Source organism: Felis catus, chromosome C2, assembly GCF_018350175.1.
Source record: "Felis catus isolate Fca126 chromosome C2, F.catus_Fca126_mat1.0, whole genome shotgun sequence".
NCBI classification, from domain to species: domain Eukaryota; kingdom Metazoa; phylum Chordata; class Mammalia; order Carnivora; family Felidae; genus Felis; species Felis catus.
Window position 1 is genome coordinate 69,916,306 of NC_058376.1, and position 23,009 is coordinate 69,939,314.

Here is a 23,009-nt window from a genome sequence, read left to right on the forward strand (position 1 = left end):
TGCCCATCTGTGCTGGCCCAAGTAAATTACAAAGTGATTCTCCAGCCCAGTCCAGTGCCTCCAGGGCTGGCATGTGGCAAAGTGGGGAAAGAGAACTTCCCAAGTACAAATGCCTATCACAGACTCTTTGATACCAAGAACTTGTGACTCCTGTAGTGGCCTTGGTCGGGGAGTGATTCTGCCCCAGGCAGAGTCTTCAGGCCTCTCAAGGCAAATTCTTGGCTGGGCTCTGAGAGCTTGGCAGTGAGCGCGGAGATGTGACTGATCCCTGCCTCCAAGCTGCCCGGGAGCAGTGAGTCCTACTGTGGCTTGGCACAAATATGAACTCTGTTTTTAAAAATTTTGATGGAAAGAGAAAGCAAATTTGAGAGCAAGCCAAAATGTTAAAGTGGATTAGCTGGCGACAGTCCAAGGCAAACAAGACCCAAGTGAGTATGTCTCCCACCGGACATATTGTGCTCGGGAGGAGAGGCATGAGTGGGGGATGGCACCCCGCTTGGGGGGCTGGGGGCAGAGAGAGAAGTGGCAGCTCTCAGGGCAAGGATTTTACTGGAGAGTTCTGCACAGACCTCTTGGCGTATCACTTACCCTTTTTTTCTTCTGTGTCTGTTAAAAGGTTCTTTTAGTACAAAGCAAGAAGACTGAATGCCTTATTAAAGCGAACGGTAGGGGAAACAGGCTGTGAGAAGTATTGTTCTTAAAAAGTTGAGCTCCCAGAGGACTAGAAGTGACACCAGGAGTATGGTGTCTGGGGGTAAGCAATCCTGGTGGGTATGAAAGTGAACTCTTTCAGAAAATTCAGGCAGAAATGTTGCTGGAATGAACATCTGCAGCCACAGCAGTGAGACTAGAATGGACGGGGCAGGTGAAGGGGGCTTCGAGTGGTGTTTGTGCCTCAGCTGGAGCTGCCTCTGTCTATGCTCACTGTGCTGTAAAGCTGGACACCGGTTACCTGTGGCCACAATGTAGGATTCTTGGGAAAAGCCTGTTGGATAGCAAGTGCATCAGTGTTACCCTGTTTCTTGATCTTGAGCTTAGATGGGACATGCTTGCTCAGAGTTCACCGCCTGGAAGCTCAGTGTCACTTCCTTGCTGCTCGACAGCTACTGCCCACCTGTCTGCATAACGCATGTTGCATGGGCCTTGGGATTTGTGGCACTGGGGTGAGGTGAGGCCAAAAAGCAGGTCCTTGTCAAGAGAAGTAAGTTTGAATGTCCTCCGTGGTGGCTCTCTACAAGGAGCAACAGCGAGGACGTGACTTTGGCTCAGGGCCTCTCCCAGGGGTAGTGAGCAGCAGTTGCCTTCTGATGGGAGCAGCCTGTTTCTGCCCCGATACCTCTGCCTGTTGAAAGAAACCTGCTAGAAGAAGGTGCAGAACTGTACACACGGGACCCAGGATAGATGTCCTTTCCCTCATTGCAGGCAGACTCTTGCCCCCAGCAGTCGGTCTTTCCATTCTTCCCCCACCACGTGCTGTGCAGAACGGGCCCTGGCTGTGCTGGAGAAGCCACTTCTGTGTCTCAGGGCCAGTGGTCAGTTTTCAGCCTCCCCATACACAAGGGCTTAAAATTGAGTCTTCTGAGTTCAGAAAGGTTCACCTACCAGCCTTTTTTTAATGCTCTACTTGGTTCTGTTTGAAATTGGTAATTGCAGAGAGATGTATGCACTCACGACAAGCTCGGGAGAGAGCCTCTGTTCTGCCTGGCCCCTGCTGATGCTGGCTGTGGACTGCTTAGTGAGTGTCCCGTACACAGTGCTCTCACCCCGTACCAATGGCAAGGGCTTATATCCCCTGTGAAGTTTATGATGCACCGAAGGGAAAGAAAGCCTCCACCTTTTACTATGTCTGTCTCTGGTCTCCTGCCAAATGGTGTTATTTCAGCTGCAGGAATGGGGTTTAACAAGTGTCATTTGCTACTTGCTATCACTGACTTGCATGCACATGGAAGACTTGATTTTAGTGAGCACCAGGGAGATTAAAAATTCACTATCTTCTTTTCCTTGGGATTTTGATGGATGCCACCTTTTTATGTCACGGATTCATCGACCACTTCTTGAGCTCTACTATATGGCAGGCACAGTTCTAGACACAGAGGATATGGCAGTGAACAAAAGAAAATACCTTGGTTTCCTGCTTCGACCTGTCTCTCTTTCCTGCTGATTGGCAGCCTAAATATGCTCAATTTTAAGGCATTTGTAATGCATCGGAACTGACTTTTGTTTTAACCTCTATCTCTATATGTGTATCTGTGACTGACACCTTTGGGGCTTTTATCTAAAAAGAACTCAGCAATCCTTTTAAAAAGATCACTTAGGAACACTTGGAGGTAGTCCTGCAATTTTCAGTTCTCTGATTCATAACCATTGCAGATCAGAATGCCAGATTACACACCCACCCCCCCCCCCCACACACACACACAAACAACACTATTATCTTTTGGCCCTGATTGCGTTCAGCACACTCCTGATTAGAGAAGGTTACACTCATGGCAGGAAGACAGACATTCTAGACAAAGAGAAAAGAGGAGGAAGTATTCAACCTAACCCCCAAATACTTTTAAATTTTGTCTATCTCATGAAACAGGAATATTGGAAGGAAGTTGTTCATAAAAGAAAAGTATTCTAATTTTTAAAAAAAGAATGTGAGGGTATGAGGAGTGGGAAAAGGTTTGTTTAAAGGAGGTGCTTCGAACTGTGGAATGTGAAATGTGTAATGCAGAGTCCAGCTCCCCACTCTGCCCCACTGCACCGACATGTAACCCCGAAAAAGTCACAATTTTTATGCCTTTTCCACATGAAACTTTATTGCATTCATGAAAAAATTTTTGAAAAATCCCCAAAGAGGGAGATTTTTAGGATATGTTCTCTAACATTTAAACTCAAGACAGTGCTTCTGAGGCATCTGGGTGTCTCACTAGGTTAAGCCTCCAACTTTGGCTCAGGTCATGACTTCACAGTTTGTGGGTTCAAGCCTCGTGTGGGGCTCTGTGTTGACAGCTCAGAGCCTGGAACCTGCTTCAGATTCTGTGTCTCCCTTTCTCTCTGCTCCTTGCCTGCTCGCGCTCTATCTCTGTCTCTCGAACATGAATAAATGTTAAAAAAAAAATTTAACTCAAGGCAGTGCTTCTAACAGGAACGTGAAGTCCAAACCACTAGGTTGGTTGTGTTATTTAAAGAGAAAACTAGTTGACACAACTATTAACACATGACCAAGTAAAAAAGATCTGTTAACAGAAAAGAATGAAATTAGCTAGAGGTAGAATAGAAAATTATTTCAAATATATTGGTATACTGATTTCATTCTTTTATTCAATGGAATGCTACTGAGTGTCCGCAGTTGACAAGATACCATGGAGATTCCCGATACCTAACAACAACCTCTGTCCTTTCACACCCCAGGTGTCTTATATGTGATGCAAAACACGGTGACTATGGGCATGTTTCATGTATTTATGAAAGGGACCATTTACTTAGCACTTCCTTTATGCCAGTTGCTTTGCAAACTAGCTGAGAAATTAGAAAGACTTACCATACTGTATGCTAGGTTTTGTAACAGAAGCATACCCACTTTGTGCAACAAACTTACCCCCGGGAAGGGGATGGCTTCTACACCAAAAGTGAAATTTGAGCTTCACCGTAAGGTTCATCTTTCTATCTGTTTCTCCTCCTTTGTATCAGTTTTGATACACAAATAAGTTATTCTCATCAGGGACAATATGTAGAAGAGAAGTACTACTGATACATCTGTATCAAAAGAATTACTTGGTTTTGATGTGGAATTTGGCTTTTTTTTTTTTAATGGGCTATTAGCTCTGATAGGAACTGTTCAGAAAAATAGAATCTTTACCAAAATCTTCTTACGCTTTCTCATAATAATTCAATCAAACCTGATTTTCCTTAAAGATATGCATTCAAGATTCTTAAGATGAACTTTTAAAGTAGTGAACTTTTAAACCCACATGTTTCAAAATGTGGGTATTCTAGAGAGGTTCTTTAAAAACATGAAGGCTCATATTTATTTATTCTTCTTAAAAATGTTTAAGGGTACATGGGTGGCTCAGTTGGTGAATCATGTGACTTTGGCTTAGGTCATGATCTTGCAGTCTGTGAGCTTGAGCCCTGCGTCGGGCTCTGTGCTGATAGCTCAGAGCCTGGAGCTTGCTTCAGATTCTGTGTCTTCCTCCCTCTCTGCTTTTCCCCCGCTCACACTCCATTTCTCTCTCTCTTTCTCTCAAAAATAAATAAATATCTTTTAAAAAGTTTAAACGTGTAGTTGCATACAATAAGTACCGTTTTTCACTTTTTCCATGTAACAAATTTGGGTAATTATACAGTGAGTCATGTAATGCTACTTCATTCTTTTTGATGATTATGCAGTATTCCATTACTTATGGTACCATAGGTTATTTAACTAGTTCTCTGTTGATGGGTAAATGAAATGTTTCCAATCTTTTGCCATTACAAACAAGGCTGTGATTGGTAGCTTTGTATAGATATAGTTTCTCACACGTGTGAATTACGAGTATATTAATAGGGTAACTTCTAGAAGTACAACTACTACATCAAAAGGATTTACATTTAAAATTTTGATAGCCATTGTCAGATTGCTCTGTGTGGATGTTGTTCCAGTCCATACTCCCATCAGTTGAATTTAAGAGTCCCCACAATCTTGCAATTTAGTGTAGCATCGATATTTTAATCTTTTCCGAGCTGATATCAGATACTGTAAAAATAATCCTTATTCATTATTGCCGTGTGTGTTTTAACTGATAATATTAGTTTCTTTTATTTTTATTGAAATGTCCAGTGTTTATACTGTTACCCAAATGAGACTTGTGGGTTTGTCTCATTAATGTTAATTATACTTTCGTTTCTATGGATAAAATACATTCCTAATTAAAAGTATTTGGTTTACATTAAACTTTAAAAAAAAATTTTTAAGTAAAATACAGGGGCACCTGGGTGGCTCAGTGAGTTAAGCATCTGACTTCAGCTCAGGTCATGATGTCACACTTCATGAATTAGAGCCCCACATCAGGCTCTGTGCTGACAGCTTGGAGCCTGGAGCCTGCTTCGGATTCTGTGTCTCCTGCTCTCTCTCTCTCTCTCTCTGCCCCTCCCCCACTTGTACTCTCTCTCAAAATAAATAAATAAGTAAACTTTTTTTTTTAAAGTAAAATACATATGCTAAAAATGCCTACAAACTCCTAGACAATTGAATGGACAATTATAAAGTGAACATACAGGAAATAACCATGCTGGCCAGAAAGGCAGGACATTGCCAACTTTCCAGAAGCCCCCTGTGTGTCCCTTCCTGGTCACAACCCTGTTCTTCTCCCTTAGAGGTAATCATTCTCGTAACATTCGTGATAATACTATCCTTACTTTTATTTATATTTTTACCTCCTTTGTATGTGTCCCTAAGCAATATAGTTTCAATGCGGCTGTTCTTAAATTTCATATGACTGGAATTATATTGCATGTTTCTCTGTGTGTGTGTGTGTGTGTGTGTGATTTTTATGGAATTCATCCATGCTGATGTGTATCATTCATTCATTTAGTTGTTATGTAGTATTCCATTATATGACTATACCACAATTTATCCATTCTGTGCATGGGATATTTGGGGCTGCTGGAGCAATACTGCTATAAATATTCTTGTATCTGTATGCTTGGGCACACTTGCTTGAGCTTCCCTACAGTGTAAAGCGAGGCGTGGAATTTCTAGGTGAACAAAAAAGGACTTACTGAGTGATAGGGTATATCTCTGTCTATACCTTCAACTTTACTAGATGATGTGAACTATTTTTCAAAATGCTGGTGCCAAATGGACACTCCTACCAGTATATATGAGAGTTTCGATTGCTCTGTACACTAGCCTATACCTGACACTGTCAGACTTCAAAATTTTTGCAGGTCTGGTGGGTATATGGTAGTATCTGCTTATGGTTTTAATTTGCACTTCCCTAAGCATTAATGAGGTTGGACACTTTTTCATGTCCATAATGGGGCTTTGGGTTTTCTTTTTTTTTTTTTTTCTTGATGCCCTGTTCAAGCCTCCTGCCCATCCATGTATCTAGTGAGTTGTCTAGGGGTTTCTTGTCTGCATTTTTAAGAGTTCTTCATACATTCTAGATATTAGTCCCTTATTGGTTATATATGCGGTAAATGTCTGTTCTCCTTCTGTGGCTCATCTTTCTATTCTCTTTATTCTGTCTTGATAAACATAAAATTTGACATTTTGAAGTCAATATATTTGTAAGTTAGAGGTTCATGTGATGTCATATGAGACGTTTCCTACATTTAGTATTTTCAAATATAATTCACCATTTATTTCTCCTCAGAATAGTATAGCAACACGGAAACTTTATTTTTAATGCGGGTTTCTGTCAATCCCTAAGCATCCCTGCTCTATTTTAATGAAAGAATAAGAACTGCTTGATTTTTGAAGGTATCTGTCTGTTGTCCTACATTATATGACAGGTAACACAGCTAAAGCAATGAAGTGTGTTAGGATAAAAGGTAATAAGTATATTGGATTTGGAACTCAGCTGTCCAACAAACAGATCCAAGACCTAGAAGTCTTCACGTAGCAAAACTAAACACGTATGCTCACAGGAAAGCCTCTTGAATCCTGATTTGGTATGTAATTCTTACCATCTCGGCCATCTAGTTACTTAGATATTACTTAGAAAATCAGAAAAGGAGAAAGTTCCTTCTGTCTAGACCCACCAATAGCCACAAAGGCTGAGCTACTGTCAGCAAGAGAGGAAGCAGAAAAGCTCTGAGAGCAAAAGCTGATGGGTACATTAAAACTCCCAGCAGTTTGGTTCTCTTCAGTGAGGGTACCAAGATTTCATCATGACTGAGCGTATCTGAGGACCCCCTTATATTCTGCACTACACCATAATTATTCATCATGGTGGTATTTATATTGTAAACAGAAGGGAAAATTATGCTCACTGTATTCTGTTTCAGAAGTTAGAGATATAAAGATATCCATAAGGATGGCTAAATCGGGGAGATAAAGTGCTGGTGTTTAGCTATTCAGAAAACTTGATTATCCCACCAGGCACATTTCCCAGGGGTTCTGGGGACCTGAGGTGATGCTGACGGGGGTTTACATTAGCAGAATGATTGGTGAGACTCAACTTTTCTCAGTCCTAGGGATTGACCCCAAAAAGACTGAGGGCTACACTTCTTATCTGCATTCACTGTAGTGTGAGCCGGTGTCCTACCACATGTGGCCTATGGGCAGAGCCTCCCCACTGTTCCCCGGGCCTTCACACTTACCTCCCTCTGCTCCCTTCTCCACTCTGCAGGCAGTGTGATCTGTTTTTCTTTTTGTTTGTTTTAATTTTTTTTATGTTTATTTATTTTTGAGAGAGAGACAGAGCATGAGCGGGGGAAGGGCAGAGAGAGAGGGAGACACAGAATCTGAAACGGGCTCCAGGCTCTGAGCTGTCAGCACAGAGCCTGACACAAGGCTTGAACTCACAGACTGCGAGATCATGACTTGAGCCAAAGTTGGACGCTCAACTAACTGAGCCACCCAGGCGCCCCCAGTGGACAAGCTGTCCACATCACTTTATGGCCTTAAACCCTTCAATAGTGTCTCTTTGTTCTGAGGCTGAATGTCAAAATCTTCACCATGACCTATGTGGCTGCATGATCTGGCCTCGGCCCACTTCTCTGGCCTCATGAGAACCACTCTTTTCCTCCTGTATTCTGCCTTGCAGCCTGTACCTGGCCTTCCTTGAATCTCCCAGGTTTCTTCCCATCCCAAGACCTGTAGACAGGGCCTGTTTTCTCTGTCTGGAAGATCATCTCTCCTCCCATGCCACAGTCCACCCCTTTTGCCCTCTTTTCTTTCTGATTTTATCCTGTCCTAATCCACTGCCCAAGTCCCCTCCCCAAGCCACATCTCTCACAACACTCTGTACTGTTATTTCTCAGTACCTGCCGCTGTGGCCATAAGCGTTTGTGTGGTTATATGACTGCCTCCTATGCTAGACTTTCAGTCCATGAGAATGGAGGGATGTCTGTTTTATACCCCCATTGCATCACCGAATCCAGCAAAGTACTGACTCCTAGAAGGTGCTCAGTAAATATTTGTTCAAGGAATAACTGAATAACAAATAAACACAAGGTAACATGTTTGGCCTTGTGGGTAAGAGAGAGATCTGGAAATTGAGACCAAATGTAATTAAGAAACTAAAAATCCTAGTTTGGGAGGATCAGAGAAGTTTTAGCATTAGACTTTACTAAGTGGGTAGAATTTATCCAGGCAGCACTGTGGAGGCAGGGGTGGGGCGCAGAGAAAGGTCATACTACATGGATGAAACAGTAAGAGCAGGTAAGGGAGAAAGGGGAAAATAGGATGGGTTTGGGGCTTGCAGGGGAGATATATGTCTGGTTGAAGTTCTGGGTCTGTGAGGTGAGCTGTGGGAGATTAAGACCAGAAGGATTGCTTGGCTCAGATCATGGAAGACCCTGGACACCATTCAAAGGAATTTAGACGTTATTCATTAACATCCAAGAAACACTGTTGGTTTGGGGGTTTTGTTTGTTTGTTTGTTTGCATGGCGGTGACTTTCATCCTCACCTAGATGCATCACTGTCATTTTACTCTGTCATTCTTTCTCTAGTCTCAGAAAGAGTCTAATGCTAACCCACCCATCCACAACCCTCTAAATCTCATCCTTTATACCCACTGGAGTATATCACTTCAACACCTCCTCTCCCACATGTCGTCAACCACTGCCTGCCATGCTGCCATCTACCACATGTTGTCCCCTCATGCTCCAGTGAGAGCCACATTTGAACTTCTGCTCATGATTCTTCTTTCTCTACATCACCCCGCCACCCCCAGCCATGGTTTTTGTTGCTTCGATTCTGATGTCCATGACAAAAATGCCAAGATTATAGCTCTGAAGTGACTTTACTCCTAATGGCAGTTTTCACTTTAATTTACTCACCCACCACGTGCCGGGCACTGTTCCAGAATGGAGATGCAGCACTGAAACAAAACAGGCCAGTCCCCACCCATCTGAAGTTCTACTGAGGAACCAGAAAACCAATAAGCAAATTCGAGACTGAGTGGCCACATAATGAACACTGTTAGTGCCGGACACCATTATTATAACTGGTCACCTGTGTGTTTCCAGTTTGATGTCCGACTTTTCCTCAGTCTCAGTCTCAGAAAATTATTTCTTTTTCTCTCAAACTAGTAACGTGGTTTGACTTCCCCATTTGGGGCAGAACAATATGATTTTCCCAAATACCCATGTTTTATCTTTGGGTCCATTCTCGGCATATTCCCTGACAGACAGTCTGTTGCTAAGTCCTGAGAACGAGTCCCTCAAAATATCTGTCACACCACTCTGCTGGGCCTTGGTTACCCTTTGCTGAAATTCTTTCAGTAACCTCCCTGCTTTCTGTGATTTTGCTCCTGTGTCTTATCTTTTCTTCTGATACCAGATTCATCCTCCTCAAACTATTCCTTCAATGTCTCACTTGTCAGCTAAAAGCCTCAGTAGCACATTCACTAAGGATCAAGTACAGATTTTATAAAGTTTTCCCTCCAACACATCCTTTATAGACCTTTGCTGTCATATATGCTATAATGCATCTGCTTCCGATTAAATCATATGAAACTGCCATTTTTGTGTATCCAAAATGGGTGAATCCTGGCAATTTATATGTTTCAGTCTAATTACACTTATCACATAATGGGTTGCCTATGTGTCTTTCTCCCATGTTACATTGTGAGTTCCTTGACAATCATGTCTCGGTGCTAATGATGCTCCCATCTCTACCGTCTGCGACAGCATCTAGCACATAATAAATAATGGCAGTCGAATGCCCCCAGCCATGTCATGCTTTGCTCCTGCTGTGTCCACCAGTAATGCTTACTGACTTGTGTAATCACATCTGGCCCACCCATCACTGCCAGCCTGACTCATGCCTCCTTCATGCTAATGCTCACTACTTCTCCCACCACACCTCTGAGCACAAGCATTGCCCCCTCTCCTGTCCCCTCCCCCACCTCAAACAAGTCAAATATCATTGTTTAACATCCAGGTCATATGGTAGGTGTTTTACATAGTATTTGCCATGTTGTTTAGCATAAAGTTGCACCCTTAACAATGAGTTGAGAAATCTCTGTTTCTAGCCCTTATCTCTCACACTCAGGTCGATAGTGCGATGTTTCCAACTGTCTGCGGCCGAACTGCACTTGGGTGACTCACGCGCTCTCTTTGGCAGACCTGAAACTGAACGCATCCCCTACCATCTCCCAGACAATCTTTTCTTAACCCCCATCTACAACTGTACCTTTAAGGCATCTTGGCTCTCCTTCATTCTTGATCCTTTTCCTGAAATCGTGTTGCAATGAATCATCGCGGTGATTGCATAGTCTTCATCCTGACTCTAGATTTTCATGGGATATATAAAGTCTATCCCTGGCAGCTTTAAGAGGAGACGCATGTCTCCCAAACCACAAGAACATTCTCTAGGACTTACAGCCTCCTGATACACAGGCCTCTTACCCCCTAGCCCTGCCCCTTTTCTGGGTTCCTTACTGTCTGCAAACCTCTCCTCTAATATATGTTTATATGTTTTCTGGTAGATTATCTGTGTGATTCTCTGCACTAAAATATAATGACCTTTTAAGTAATAATCGCCTTTGTCTACCAACCTATCACAGACATCACTATGTTTCCAAAACTATTTCTCTGTACTGGTGGATACAGGAAAAGTGTTGTTGAAACAAGTTTTCTTCATTATTGGAATGATTTCTGGAGTCCCTTCCCTTAGCACTTTGTGAGACAGCATCTTCTTCCGGTTCCCTTTTGTTTCCTTTGGGCTGGTTTTTATGTCAGCAACTGAGTCCCGAGATCCATAAAGACAAGGTTCACGTGGGATACCTTCTGCTGTGCTCAGTGCACTGCCACACAGTTAGACATTCATAGACATGCTCAGAAATACTTGTTTGAATAATATGTTTTATGTGTATAACTTCTGTTTTTGTATATTGATGAATTGTGTGTCTCTGAATGTGTTTCCCATACACTCTCTAGGAAATATTCATCGACATGGTCTGGGAGGCAGGGATATCTTGAACATATTTTCTGGCCATCAGGCCATTGTAAACCATTATGTCATGGGCTCCAAAAACTCATGGCTCTGGGGGGCACAGGTGAAGAGCCTACCTGAGCTGCAGCATGTAATTCCTTTTCTTCCCGCCTGCTTGGGAGTCGTCCTTTTCCTTCTAAACACGAGAGACTAATTTTTGTGTTAAACATAGAAAACGAATGTGTACATGTATATATGTGTGTATTGTGCTTATGTATGCATATGTACATATATATGTATATACATATATGTGTGCATGTATGTATATATGAAGGAAATACACCAAAACATAAATAGTGGTTATTTCTGGATGGTGGCTTTTTCCAAATTTTCTATAAGAAAATTACTTTTATTAACAAAGAAAACCCTACTAGATGTTATTTTTAAAGGACAGGAAAGAACATGATTATTAAATGGTTGCTTAGGTCCACCCTCAGCATGAACCAAGGACAAGGGACAAGCAGGTGCCCGGTAGGAAACAGGGTGATTGATGTCTCAGTATCTTGAGAGGAGGGAAAGTGACCAGAGAGTGAATTTGGGCTGATGTGTAGGATGGGCCAAGGTTGCGAGCTGAGGAGCTGGAAACTTTGGTTGTGAAGGACAGGAACCTTGGACAGTGAAAGGAAAGAGAAGGAAAATTCAGGGGGTGGGCAGCTGGGGGTGACGAGGGAATGAGTTCATCAGGGTTTCCCCCCGAATGCAGCTATTTAGTGAAGCATGGAAAAGGTAAGGAAGAGCTGAAATTACACTTTCAAGTTCATAAGGAGATTCTATGAAGAGATAGACAGAGACAGATGTGAGAGACAGAAAGCAGACATGTTTCAAGTTTGATTTTAAGCCCCTGTAATTCCAGAGGGGTTTCAGAGTGACTGAGCGTGGGGATATTGGGACCCAGGTTAGGAAGACACAGAGAGCCTCCAGGAAGGAAACTGGTTACCCTGCGTGGGCAGCAAGGTTTCAAACACGAGATTCATCATTAGGTCAAGCCCCAGCTCTTCCCCGGCCCCTCACCTCCCTCTCTACCTTCAACTCCCACAGTCTAAGTGTAGAGGGAATGTTTTCTGATAAGAATTCTTGGGAAAGAGGCAATTTCTAAACTTTCTGAACTTGAAACAAAAAAAATAATTACATGAAACCAATATTTTCAAGGATGTTTCTCCCACACTTCCTGGTTCCATGGTGCTCTCAGAGGGTTCCCTGAGCAGAGGGAAAAGCAGAAAGAAGAAAAACAGGGAGGTGAACTCTTCCTTCCTGTGACTGATTTCTTTCACGGGGGTGGCCTTCCTGAGGTGGGGAGAGCCTGGCCTGTCACTTGGGAGCGAGCACAGCAGGGCGTAACTCTGTGCCACCTTCCAGGCCAGTTGGTCCTTCTCAGTAGCTCCTAACAGCATCCTAGATAAGGAACCCTGGGGTCCACATGAGCAGCAGACATCTAGAAGCCAAAAGGAGACCCTTCAGGCAGAGTAGAAAGCAAGAAAGAACACATAAGAAAGTCACAAAATCAATCCTTAAAAAAAGAGCTGAAGTAAAAATATACTTCCTGGTGTTTATATCTTTCCTGTATGCACGATTCAATATTTTTACTACTCTGTATCGCAGTTTGTGATTCTGATGGCTACATCAAGGAAAATTTCCAGTCTGGGCTCTACACTGAGATTTGGGGGTAGAGAAAGGCTCTTTTAAACCAGTTAACATAGTATTTGCAGAGTTCCCTGTGTATAATGGAAACAAGAGGGCACATAAAGTCCCCATCAAGGATAATACCCCCTCCCCTGCTGCCCCATCTAATGGGGGAGATATAGTCCCTCTCTAAGAAGTCCCTGCTACAATTGGGAAGGCCAGGGAAAGCACAGAGGCTGCCTGCTAAGGAAGCCATTCAGAGCATAAACAGCTCACAATGACAACTGCTCTCTTGCTGAACTCTTAATATGAGCCTGGCATTTTATGTATAATCTTTCATTTGGTCCTCACAACAATTCTTCAAGGTAAGTATCATTATCCTCATTTTGCAGATGAGGAACATGTCACTCTAAGAGGTTCAATAACTTGCCCAAGGTCACACAACCAGAACGTGGCAGAACATAGATATGAACCCAAGTCTTGCTGGTGTCCACTATGCACACTGCCTTCCACTGGACAAGCTCACTAAGGGAAACAATTGGATAATTCAAGTCAAAGCACACAAAGTAACATTTTACCCAAACGGTCTAAGTCCTATCATTTCCCCCTTGATCATCTGAGTAAAACACACCTGCATTAAAATACCAAGAACATTCCATGTTCCCTATATCCCATGTGTCAATCGCTCACTGGGTAGCAGAACAAGGCATGAGTCAGGAATGTGGAAGAGGCTCTTTATTATGTCTTAACCATGGGAGTAGTAATTCAGGCATACTTCTGACTCACTGGCTTCCCAGTCCATCAGAGAGAAACATCAGAAGATACAGCCAACTGAAGATGCACTTAAAAACATATTGCCAAATAGTTGTCTTAAATTCTTTATGGACCAAGAAAGGGTTTAAATCTATAATATATAAATATGTTCCCCATTTGTGGCTATTATTATACCACTGGATGTCCAATGATGTCTCTTATGCACCCAGGGTCTGCAGAACATCTCCAGTAGCTCAGAGAGCTTATGTCATGAGTGTCTAGTATTTGAATGGAGCCTGCATTGTATTATATAAAGTATTTATAAAAAGGGTGTCTATACCTGAATAGTGGGAGATAGGGAAAATATCAACATAGGACCCTCCTTAAAGATAAAAGAATAATGAGGAGGTCTGGTTAATAAAAGCCACTGCTCTACTGAAGTGGGTCTCACTGATTCTTGCCCCTCATGGAAAATGCCAAAGACAAGTACTTCTGGACAGTGTGTGCTGTCGGATGTGAAAATGCAGTTCAAACACTACAAAACTCAGGTTTTCCAGCGATGGAGTGTGCCGAGGATTCCAAACCAGGCATCCCACAGAATTATGAGGGAAATATATCTAAAAGCTAACTACAGGCCCTACCCTGGCCTACTGAATTGAAATGCCAAAGGTATAGGGTGATTGGATGTGGAACATATATATGAATTCCAAGCTGAGAGATATTTTCTAAATAATAGAAATAATTATCATCTCAAACAAATTTAATGGCCTTTCGCCCTGCCCCCACACTTTCATTTAAACTTTTCTTATTAGTCCTTTTTAATGATGATTCTTAGAAAATCATCTCAAAGAGATTATGAATGGCTGTCATTTTTGAAGTTAAGAGCTATGCATTGGTGTTCACTACTCTTTCATGAAGTTACCAACTGGGCTATGTAAAATAATAGCCTCCTATATGAATGTGTCTGTATTTTCTCAGGGTTTTAGAGAACAAGCATTCAGTTTGCCTACATGCATTTATTTCTTAGATGTCTCACACATCAAACCAGCAGACAGATGTGCAGGTGCACAGAGACAATTATAACTTGAGGTTTAAAAGGGGGTAAAAATTCTTCTGCAAGACCTAATGGATATATATATATATAATATATATAATATATATAATATATATAATATATATAATATATATAATATATATAATAATGGATATATATATATATATATTATATATATATATATAACGAAGTGACCCAAACCTCTTCTAGATAGGTCCTTGAGGATAAGATGGAGCCACAAAATACGTGAGATGCTTTCCAAGACCTTGGGAATCCACAAACATCCAGACATCACTTAGGAAGATCAATTCTCCTTTGCAGGAGCCACCGTAGCACAATAGTTAAGGACAGCCTTGGAATCAAACCAACCACAGTACAGATCTCACCCCCTTCACTTGCCAGTTGTATGATCCTGGGCAGGGCCTCTCAGGGCTTCAGTCTGCAAAATGGAGGTAATGGTATTACCTACCCCATAACGTTGTGGTGCAAAATACATGAAATGATGCAAGCCAGACACTCAGCTCTTTGCCTAGCATGTGCTAAACACTCAACAAATATTAGCTATTAATAATAATAATGACAATAAAAATATTTTTAAAAACTGTCTCTCCCTTCAGAATTTTAAGAACTGTGTAAAGAATAAAATGTCAAAGTCAGCATCTGTAAAACCGTTAAATTCTGCCACTAAATTCTCTAGATCTTATAGCACATCTATTCATTAAACTGGTAATGACAGTAACTTATAGTGTGGGGAACTAACTAATCAGGACAGCAGATACCACCCCTCTGCCCCACCTCCCTATTAATGTAACGTATATAAAATTCCTAAGACCCTTTGCCTTAGTAAAGATGAACTCTGTGGTCACCAGCACCTTGTATGAGTTACTTCACAAATGCATGTATACAGCTCCTGGCTTTCTTCAGAATCTCCTCTCCTTTCTGAATTCTAAGTATCCCCTATCTTCCTCACAGCTCAGAGTAACTGCCATTTTACCTTGATGCTGAAGTGTTTTCTTTCCCTAACGAACAGTTTTTGGCTGGCTGGAGTTCTTACTAAGGGAGTTTGAGATTGTTTTCTCATTTCTATATGGCAAGTATGATGGAACCTTTAGCATCATAATCTGAGCCACAGTCAAATATGAGATCATACTCTTTAATTTACCTTGGACTTTTCTCTTGGCTGAGCCATTGCTTTTTAGAATATTTCACACCTCCAATAGCACTAGAAGTTGACTTTCTTTGAGGGGCCTTTATTAAAGAAACGATTCCATTGCTTCTGGTGTCTGAGTAGAGTAGGTGTGGCCACACTGGAATATGGAAGCTGGGTCTCTGGAAGGCTCCCTCATTCACTCATTGATCCACTCCTTCAGCCAGCCATGTGGCCTCACAAACCAACCACATGCCTTGGAAAAATCACAGATTACCACATGTCACGAACCCTGGAGATACTTGAAATCGGGAATTTTAGGTCACTTACTGCCAAAGACGTGCTACATAAATGGTTAAACTTTTCTCAGTTTCTTTCCCCCCAAATGAATGTCATAGTGAGGCTTGCTGGCAGGGCACAGGGATCCTAAAAGAGTTAAAACAAAGAAACAAAACAGAAGGGTATGAAATAAACACTAATGATCGCTGTCACTAGGACTTCATATTTAACGCATCTCTCTTTATATTCTTCCTGGCTCTCCTCCTGCTTTTATGTGTGGGATGTTGGGAAACCACAGGACTGCTCAACGAGCATCTAATGCGAGGAAAAGTGTATGGATTTGAGCCCTGCCAGAGTTAGTGAAAGTGGCCAGTCAGCGATCCTCATCTGGATCCTGGACTTGGTTGGCTTCTTCTGAACCTTCAGACCAAGGAATGTCCTACACAGCACTGTGTTCCCTCCATTTCCTCTTCTAAAAAAATGATGGTGTATCTGCCAGGTTGCACTCTGTGCATTGGGTTGCTAGAAATACAGTAGGTTGCACTGATGATTTAACTCTGTTTTCTATAAAGGGCTACGGGATCTCGTGCAGATTTTTGCAAAGTCATATGCAAATCACAGAGCCCCGGCCCTTTTCTTAACAGGATGGCAACCTTGCTCCTCGGTGGCACCTGGGACCTGGAGATCCTTTCTCCACTTACGTTTAGCGCGCAGCCTGGGACTTGTCCCTGCAGCTCACCGGGTTAGCCGTGCCGCCGTTGGGACCTCCCACCTGGACTCCCATCACCCACCTCTCTTGAGACTGCTCTGGCAGGGCTGGTGTGGGGTACAGCCTTTGCTCAGAGGGCAACATGTTCCAGGCAAAATCTGCCCCCCTGGGCCATGGGCTTGCCCCTCGGGCTCCCTGCTTCTCTACCAGGTGCGATTCGAGGTTGCTGAGCTTCTCTCCAAAGCTGAAAATGGTGGGACGGTAGGGATCTGTGAGAGGCCCCATGACCCAAGCCACTCCCCCTGACTCCCAAATTCAAACACCAGGCACCCCAGGTCCTCTTCGCCCCGGCGTCTGCCACGTGAGTGGGCATGCTCATCCAAGGGACATACGTATCTCTGGAGTTTTTGTCCAGATTGAACATTTATATTGTCAGTGGCTCCTGACCTGGAAAAACCATCATTCTAATCTAGCCCTCCTCCCCCACATCATGAGAAAGAGGGAGGAGGAATAAGGGGTAGTTTATGGTAGAGAAGAGGAGGGTTAACTCTAGCGGTTCCTGAACATTGGCCCAACCATGTCCCCAACCAGTCTTCTCTCTGTGTCAGCCTGCCCAGGTTTTGTTGGAATTTCCTGGCTCCTCTAACCTCACTCTGGTTCAAAGACCACCCTCCTGACTCCCAAATTATCCTGTCGGGGGTGGGGGATGGGAAGAGGGAGAAGAAATAAATGAAACAAACTGACTGCATGTTGGTAACTGTTGAGACTAGATGGTCAGTTCATGGGCATTCATTATACCATCTCTCCACTTTTGTATGTGTTTGCAATTTTTCATAATAAAAAGTTAAAAGTTTAAAAAGCCCCCCAGCTTCCAAGACACTCAAGAGAGCCCCATCCCCTAACAGAGTTTCCTGGAAACCCCACACCAAGGCAAGAAAGAGGCAAAGAGGATTCCATTACCTACATATATATATATATGTATATATATATACTCATTTTCTAATTTTTTAAGGCCCACTGCTTTATTTTCAATAGACTAAATCATATTTCTAAGAGGGCCCCACGTTGGGCTTACTTCCTCCAGCTGGGTTATGGGGGAGGGCTGGGTAAAGGGGTCTTTAAAATCCTGAAAGTTTACACTTCCATGTACCTCGCAATCTTGTTGTGAGGATGGGACTTGTTCAGTGTTCTGAACTTTGTGGAGGAAACACGCGCCCAATCACAGTGTCACTCCCTGGAATTGCACCTGGCTCAGGAAAGGACTGTCTTTGTACTTGAACTTAATCCAATGGAGAACCTTAACACGGGCATTTGCATGACTGAGAATTGCTGCTGTCTTTTTTCCGTATGTCACTTTCATGAATGTGTTCTAATAAAATGATTCTAAAGCAGGCTGTTGATATACAGTGATTTATAAATACTCTCTGTTGAGTGCTGAGGCCATTAATTTTCTACCAAGAATCCACCCCATCCCACTTTCTGGAAAGGTCTGTCTAGCTGGGGACAGACACAGTGAGCATACATGTGGCATGCCGTCATGGCGGCACTTCTGCAGTTGCTATCACTAATAAGAATCATGTCAACCACAGCAATTTTGTGTTCTGGTTGCCTAGCAGCAGAATGTGTTTTCCAGAAGAAAGATGGCCATATGTAGTAGATTAGTACGGTGGGGAGAGCGGAGGAGGCAGGGCAAGAACAGGAGTAGAATTCACTCTACCAGGGAGGGGTGGGGGGGAGCAAGGTGGAAGGAGAGACAAAGGCAGCCAAAAAGAGAGACAAGCAAAGTTCAAACTTGTTCAGTGATAAATCTCAGCACATTCAAAAGATAGTGTTGTTAAATTTTATTTACAAAATAGCACCTTTTGCTCTCTAGCCATAGCAAGTCAGAAATCTTCAAATCTCATTAAGCAAACTGGAAGCAAAAGAAGAAAATCTATATTTCTGAAGGTAGAGATTTTGAGAAACACTTTTTATCCCAATCTTTATTCCCCTCAGCCGGGCTGGCCAGGGCACTGCCATGAGCTGGTAACAAACTTAGTCTGGTTCTCTGGGGAAGCAGGCATTGTTAGAAACCTCATGGGGCGGGGGGCGGGTCAGGAGGGCAGAACCAGACAAAGAGGCTTCCATTTACTGAGCACGTTTCTCATACAGATGCTGGGAAGGCACCCGATATACATCATCTCCTCTAATCTTCACAGTCATCCTGAGAGGCAGGCAGTTCTGTCTTCATTTTCCAGCTGAAGAGGCTGAAGCTAAGAGAAGTAAATAACTTACACGATAAGTCATAAAGCTAGAAAATAGCAGCTCTGAGATTCAAATGTAGGTCTCTGATCTCCAGATCCATGCTTTTTCAAACCACAGGCCTGATGGCCCAGTGCCAGCTTGGGCTCTCCCCTCTGTACTGTCACGGTCTTCACCTTAATGAATTGTGCACCTTCTGTATGCCCTGGGGGTAGGGGGCGAGCACAGCCAGTATCCTGCTCTTCCTTGTGTGATTGGAGGTCTCTTCCAGGCCAGATCTTTGTGGCCACATCCATGTCCCTGTGACTTATAGAGAGCACAGGCTGATGAGGCTAAGATCACCATCTGGCTTTCACAGGGATTTGCTCACTCAGCAAATACCTAGTACCTGCAAGTACTGGGCATTATGAACTAGGTGGACAAATATAGACTCACCCCGTTCTCAGGGAGCTTACCAGTAGAGGAGACGTACATTAATCAAGTAACTCATCAATGGATCTATAATCGCTGAAAGGGACCTTGAAGATCACTGAGATCAACAAATGAAATGAGACCCAGAATAGCTACCCAGTTTGCCCAAGACCACACAGCGAGTTAGGGGCAGAGGACTAGAACTCAGAACTCTTGTTTTTCACTCTTAGACTACTGTTTTCCCTGCCACATCACACTCTAGTCTGCTACAAACATAGACTGCCCCCAGCCCCAAACAGCCAGATAAACATGTTGATCAATCAGTACACTAGCCCATCTAGTAGAATCCAGATAGCACATTTTGTAATGATAATCAAAGAGTATAGTGAACCAAATCCCCAAGGATGGCATATACTCAACCCATATTTATAGACTTATTTCAGGAGCCCAAAGCAGGAGCAGAGAGGCAAGGCTCTCATGTTGTAGCAACCTTGCCTAATAAGGATGCTTGCAGGTGTTTCGGTGTTTTGGTCTGACCCCACTATTTCCTCATCTCCCAGGTTCAGCAGATATTCATTCACTCATTAATTCAACAGATATTTACTGAGTGTCCGCTAGTCCACTAGGCACAGTTCTCAGAGCTGGGGACACAGCAGTGGACAAAATGGACTGCCCTTGTGGAGCATACTTTCTAGCTTAGAGGGAGACAGACAATCCACCAAGTAAAGAAGTAAATAACACAGCAAATTAGAAAGTGATATGTGTTACAAAGAAAAGTAAATCAAGAAAGGGGGTAGGCAGTCTCTGAGGTGGGGATGCATTTTTAGGGTGGTTGGGATAGAGACCTACCTGAGAAAATGATGTTCCAGATCATCATTTACATACACACACACACACACACACACGCACACACACATACCCACATACTCACACTGTGCACTGTGAAGAGTCCCGTAAGCCTTCCCCTACCTCCTGCAGAAAAATAAGTTTGTCAGTGGAATGTCCCAGAGTCTGATTCCTAGCTTGCTTTTTTTGTTCTTAAATTTGAGCATGTATCAGACTCATCCGGAGGACTTGTTAAAACAGATTGCTGGGCCCCACTCCCAGAGTTTGTGATTCAGTAGGTGGGGGTAGATCCAAGAATTTGCATTTCTAACAAATTCCCAAGTAATACTAATGCTTCTCATCCAGGGACCACACTTTTAAAGCCACCAAGTTAATCTATTATAGATGGAAGTTCCCTGTTACCCAAAAAAGGATGCATCCATTCACTAGGGTGCATGGATATTATCAGAGTAGCTATCCTTGAAGAGCAGGGGTCTATCAAGAAAGGGGACTATTTTTAATTGGGGTAAGCTTCAGAAACCCCAGCCTGAGGCCCCAAGCACTGAGGAGGTAGGGCAAGGGACAGTTCCTGGAAAGGTGGCAACAATAATATTTCATTGCTTATCTAATAGTGCTTTGCATTTTCATAGCATTTAATACTTTTACAAGTCCTTTAGCCCACTATCGTCTTTTGGCACAGTTAACTTGTGAGGTAGACAGAATAGGTGTCATTATCACATTTTTTGGAAACTTGAGACACAAAGAGGTTATATGACCTCCCTTGGGCATCAAGGAACCCTAGTGGCCTTATGACTAGTCCAGTGTTCTTTCTCTTTTAACACTTTTCATAATGCTAGCTATGGTTTCCTCCTTGGCCATCTACCCGTTGGTCATTGAAATCCAGGACATCTAGTCACTCTTTGCCTTTTTCTCTGTTTAAAATCCCACTCGCTGCAAGTGGATCATCCATGTGGGCGATTAACTGTGGCAAATACTAAGCCTTGCATGAGTTTCCTCTGCCATAAACACATCTCTTCTACTACCAGCTATTGTGCATAGAAAATGCTAACTCATTTTAATATTAGCCTAAGCTAGAACTAATCATTATGAAAGCAAACCTGCTGGGGGAAAAGCACACATAATACTTCCAAAGGCAAATAGAAATGGCATTTTGATTATATGTACCATTGCTTCCTTTCCATTAGCAGAGATAATTGAAAATTTTCTGTATCACTAAAGCACACAGCAAAATGAGAGTGGGTTTTGTTAAATCTGATGGCTGGTGAATCACTTTCCCAGGTATTCAAATATATATATTAAAAAAAAAAAAACAAACATGGACATGAAAGGTAAAATTCTCCCTTCCAGTATTTGCTCTTCTGGTGATTTTCTCCAGTCCTGCACTGATTCCTCACAGTGAGAGAGTGAAATCTCTCATTGAATCTCACAGACACTGGGTTTCAAAGAGCTGTCTCTTTTCAACTTCCATACTGTTTTTGACCAACCAAGAGCCCAAGGTTTTAAAAGTTTTATTTCTAAAACTGCCCTCATCTGTCCCTCAACCCATTGACATTCTGACATCTTCCTTTAGTACTGCCATTGGGACCACTCATTGGTCCAATAAGCATTTATTAAGCACTTATTGTGACCAGACCTTGTAAGAGCCACTGAACAGGCTATAAAATTGAGTTAGAACTAATCCTGTCCTCAAAGAACATGGCGTATAATAGAATCACTCTATAAATTATATAGAATAATTAACATTCAAGTCTATTCTGGATGCAAATTATAAACCCATGTAAGTTTCTCCCATTTTCATTCTCTTTACTCACTGTATGCTTAATTAAAGCTAACTGATGAGTTATTTTAGCTTCAACATAAAATAGGCATCATTAGGAAAAAAGATGTACCTGGGAAGGAAAAGAGTGGGATGGAGAAGGAGCACTGCTCTCTATTCTGAGCTCGCATGGAGATCTGCATCAGCAGCCCAAAAGCATGGTAACAGGGGACAGTATAGGATCTACAATCTGCTGTTGATTTCCACACATGGACTGTCACAAACTGACTATATAAGGGTCATAAAGCTTATATGATTAGAAATTCCATATTGATGAAAGATCCAGTGTGAATGTGTTTTTACTGAGTTTTAGAGTCCAAAGTATAATATAAAAATGACTATTCCTTAAGAAAAAGTCCATGCCCACTACAACACAGGGACTGAGCAAATAAGAAAACAGGTGGATCTGGGGGAGATGGGGTGAGATACAGAAGATTCTATTAGTTGGGTCAGTGTTAGAGAGTCCATGAGAAGAAGAGATTCAGACCACAATCCAACAATGTGTGTGTATGTGCATGTTTGTGTGTGGATATATACACAATTACCTATACATAGAAAGGTGTTGAAGGCCAGTAAAAAGGATTTTGTAAGAATGTGAGCCCTTAAATAAATTGTTTTTTTTTTAATTTTTTTAACGTTTATTTATTTTTGAGACAGAGAGAGAGCATGAATGGGGGAGGGTCAGAGAGAAGGAGACACAGAATCTGAAGCAGGCTCCAGGCCCCGAGCTGTCAGCACAGGGCCCAACGCGGGGTTCGAACTCAGGGACCGCGAGATCATGACCTGAGCTGAAGTTGGCCCCTTAACTGACTGAGCCACCCAGGCACCCCTAAATTCTAAATTCATAATCCAAAAAAGAAGATGAGTTTAGAAAACCAAAAGTACAGCTGAAAGATAAGGATAAAATTGTAGTTCTGCTGACCAAGTGACTCAAAGAATACCACTAACAACCTTCCCCCTGTTTATTGGGCCACCTGAATGTGCAGCACCTTCAAGT

The 23,009-nt window shown here is 42.5% G+C and overlaps 1 protein-coding gene across 25 annotated transcripts in view; it reads left to right on the forward strand.

Annotated features, from left to right (window-relative positions):
• Positions 1-23,009, forward strand: part of KALRN (kalirin RhoGEF kinase) — a 708,823-nt gene that overhangs the window by 502,078 nt on the left and 183,736 nt on the right. For 6 of the 25 annotated variants that reach the window (XM_023260241.2, XM_023260243.2, XM_023260245.2 and 3 more), the window contains exon 34: positions 16,634-18,089. The exons of the other annotated variants lie outside the window; for them this stretch is intronic. In XM_023260241.2, coding sequence (XP_023116009.1) covers positions 16,634-16,696 — 63 coding nt within the window. In that variant the 3' untranslated portion in view covers positions 16,697-18,089. Of the gene's footprint in view, positions 1-16,633; positions 18,090-23,009 lie in introns of those variants that run through there. 25 annotated transcript variants of the gene reach the window in all.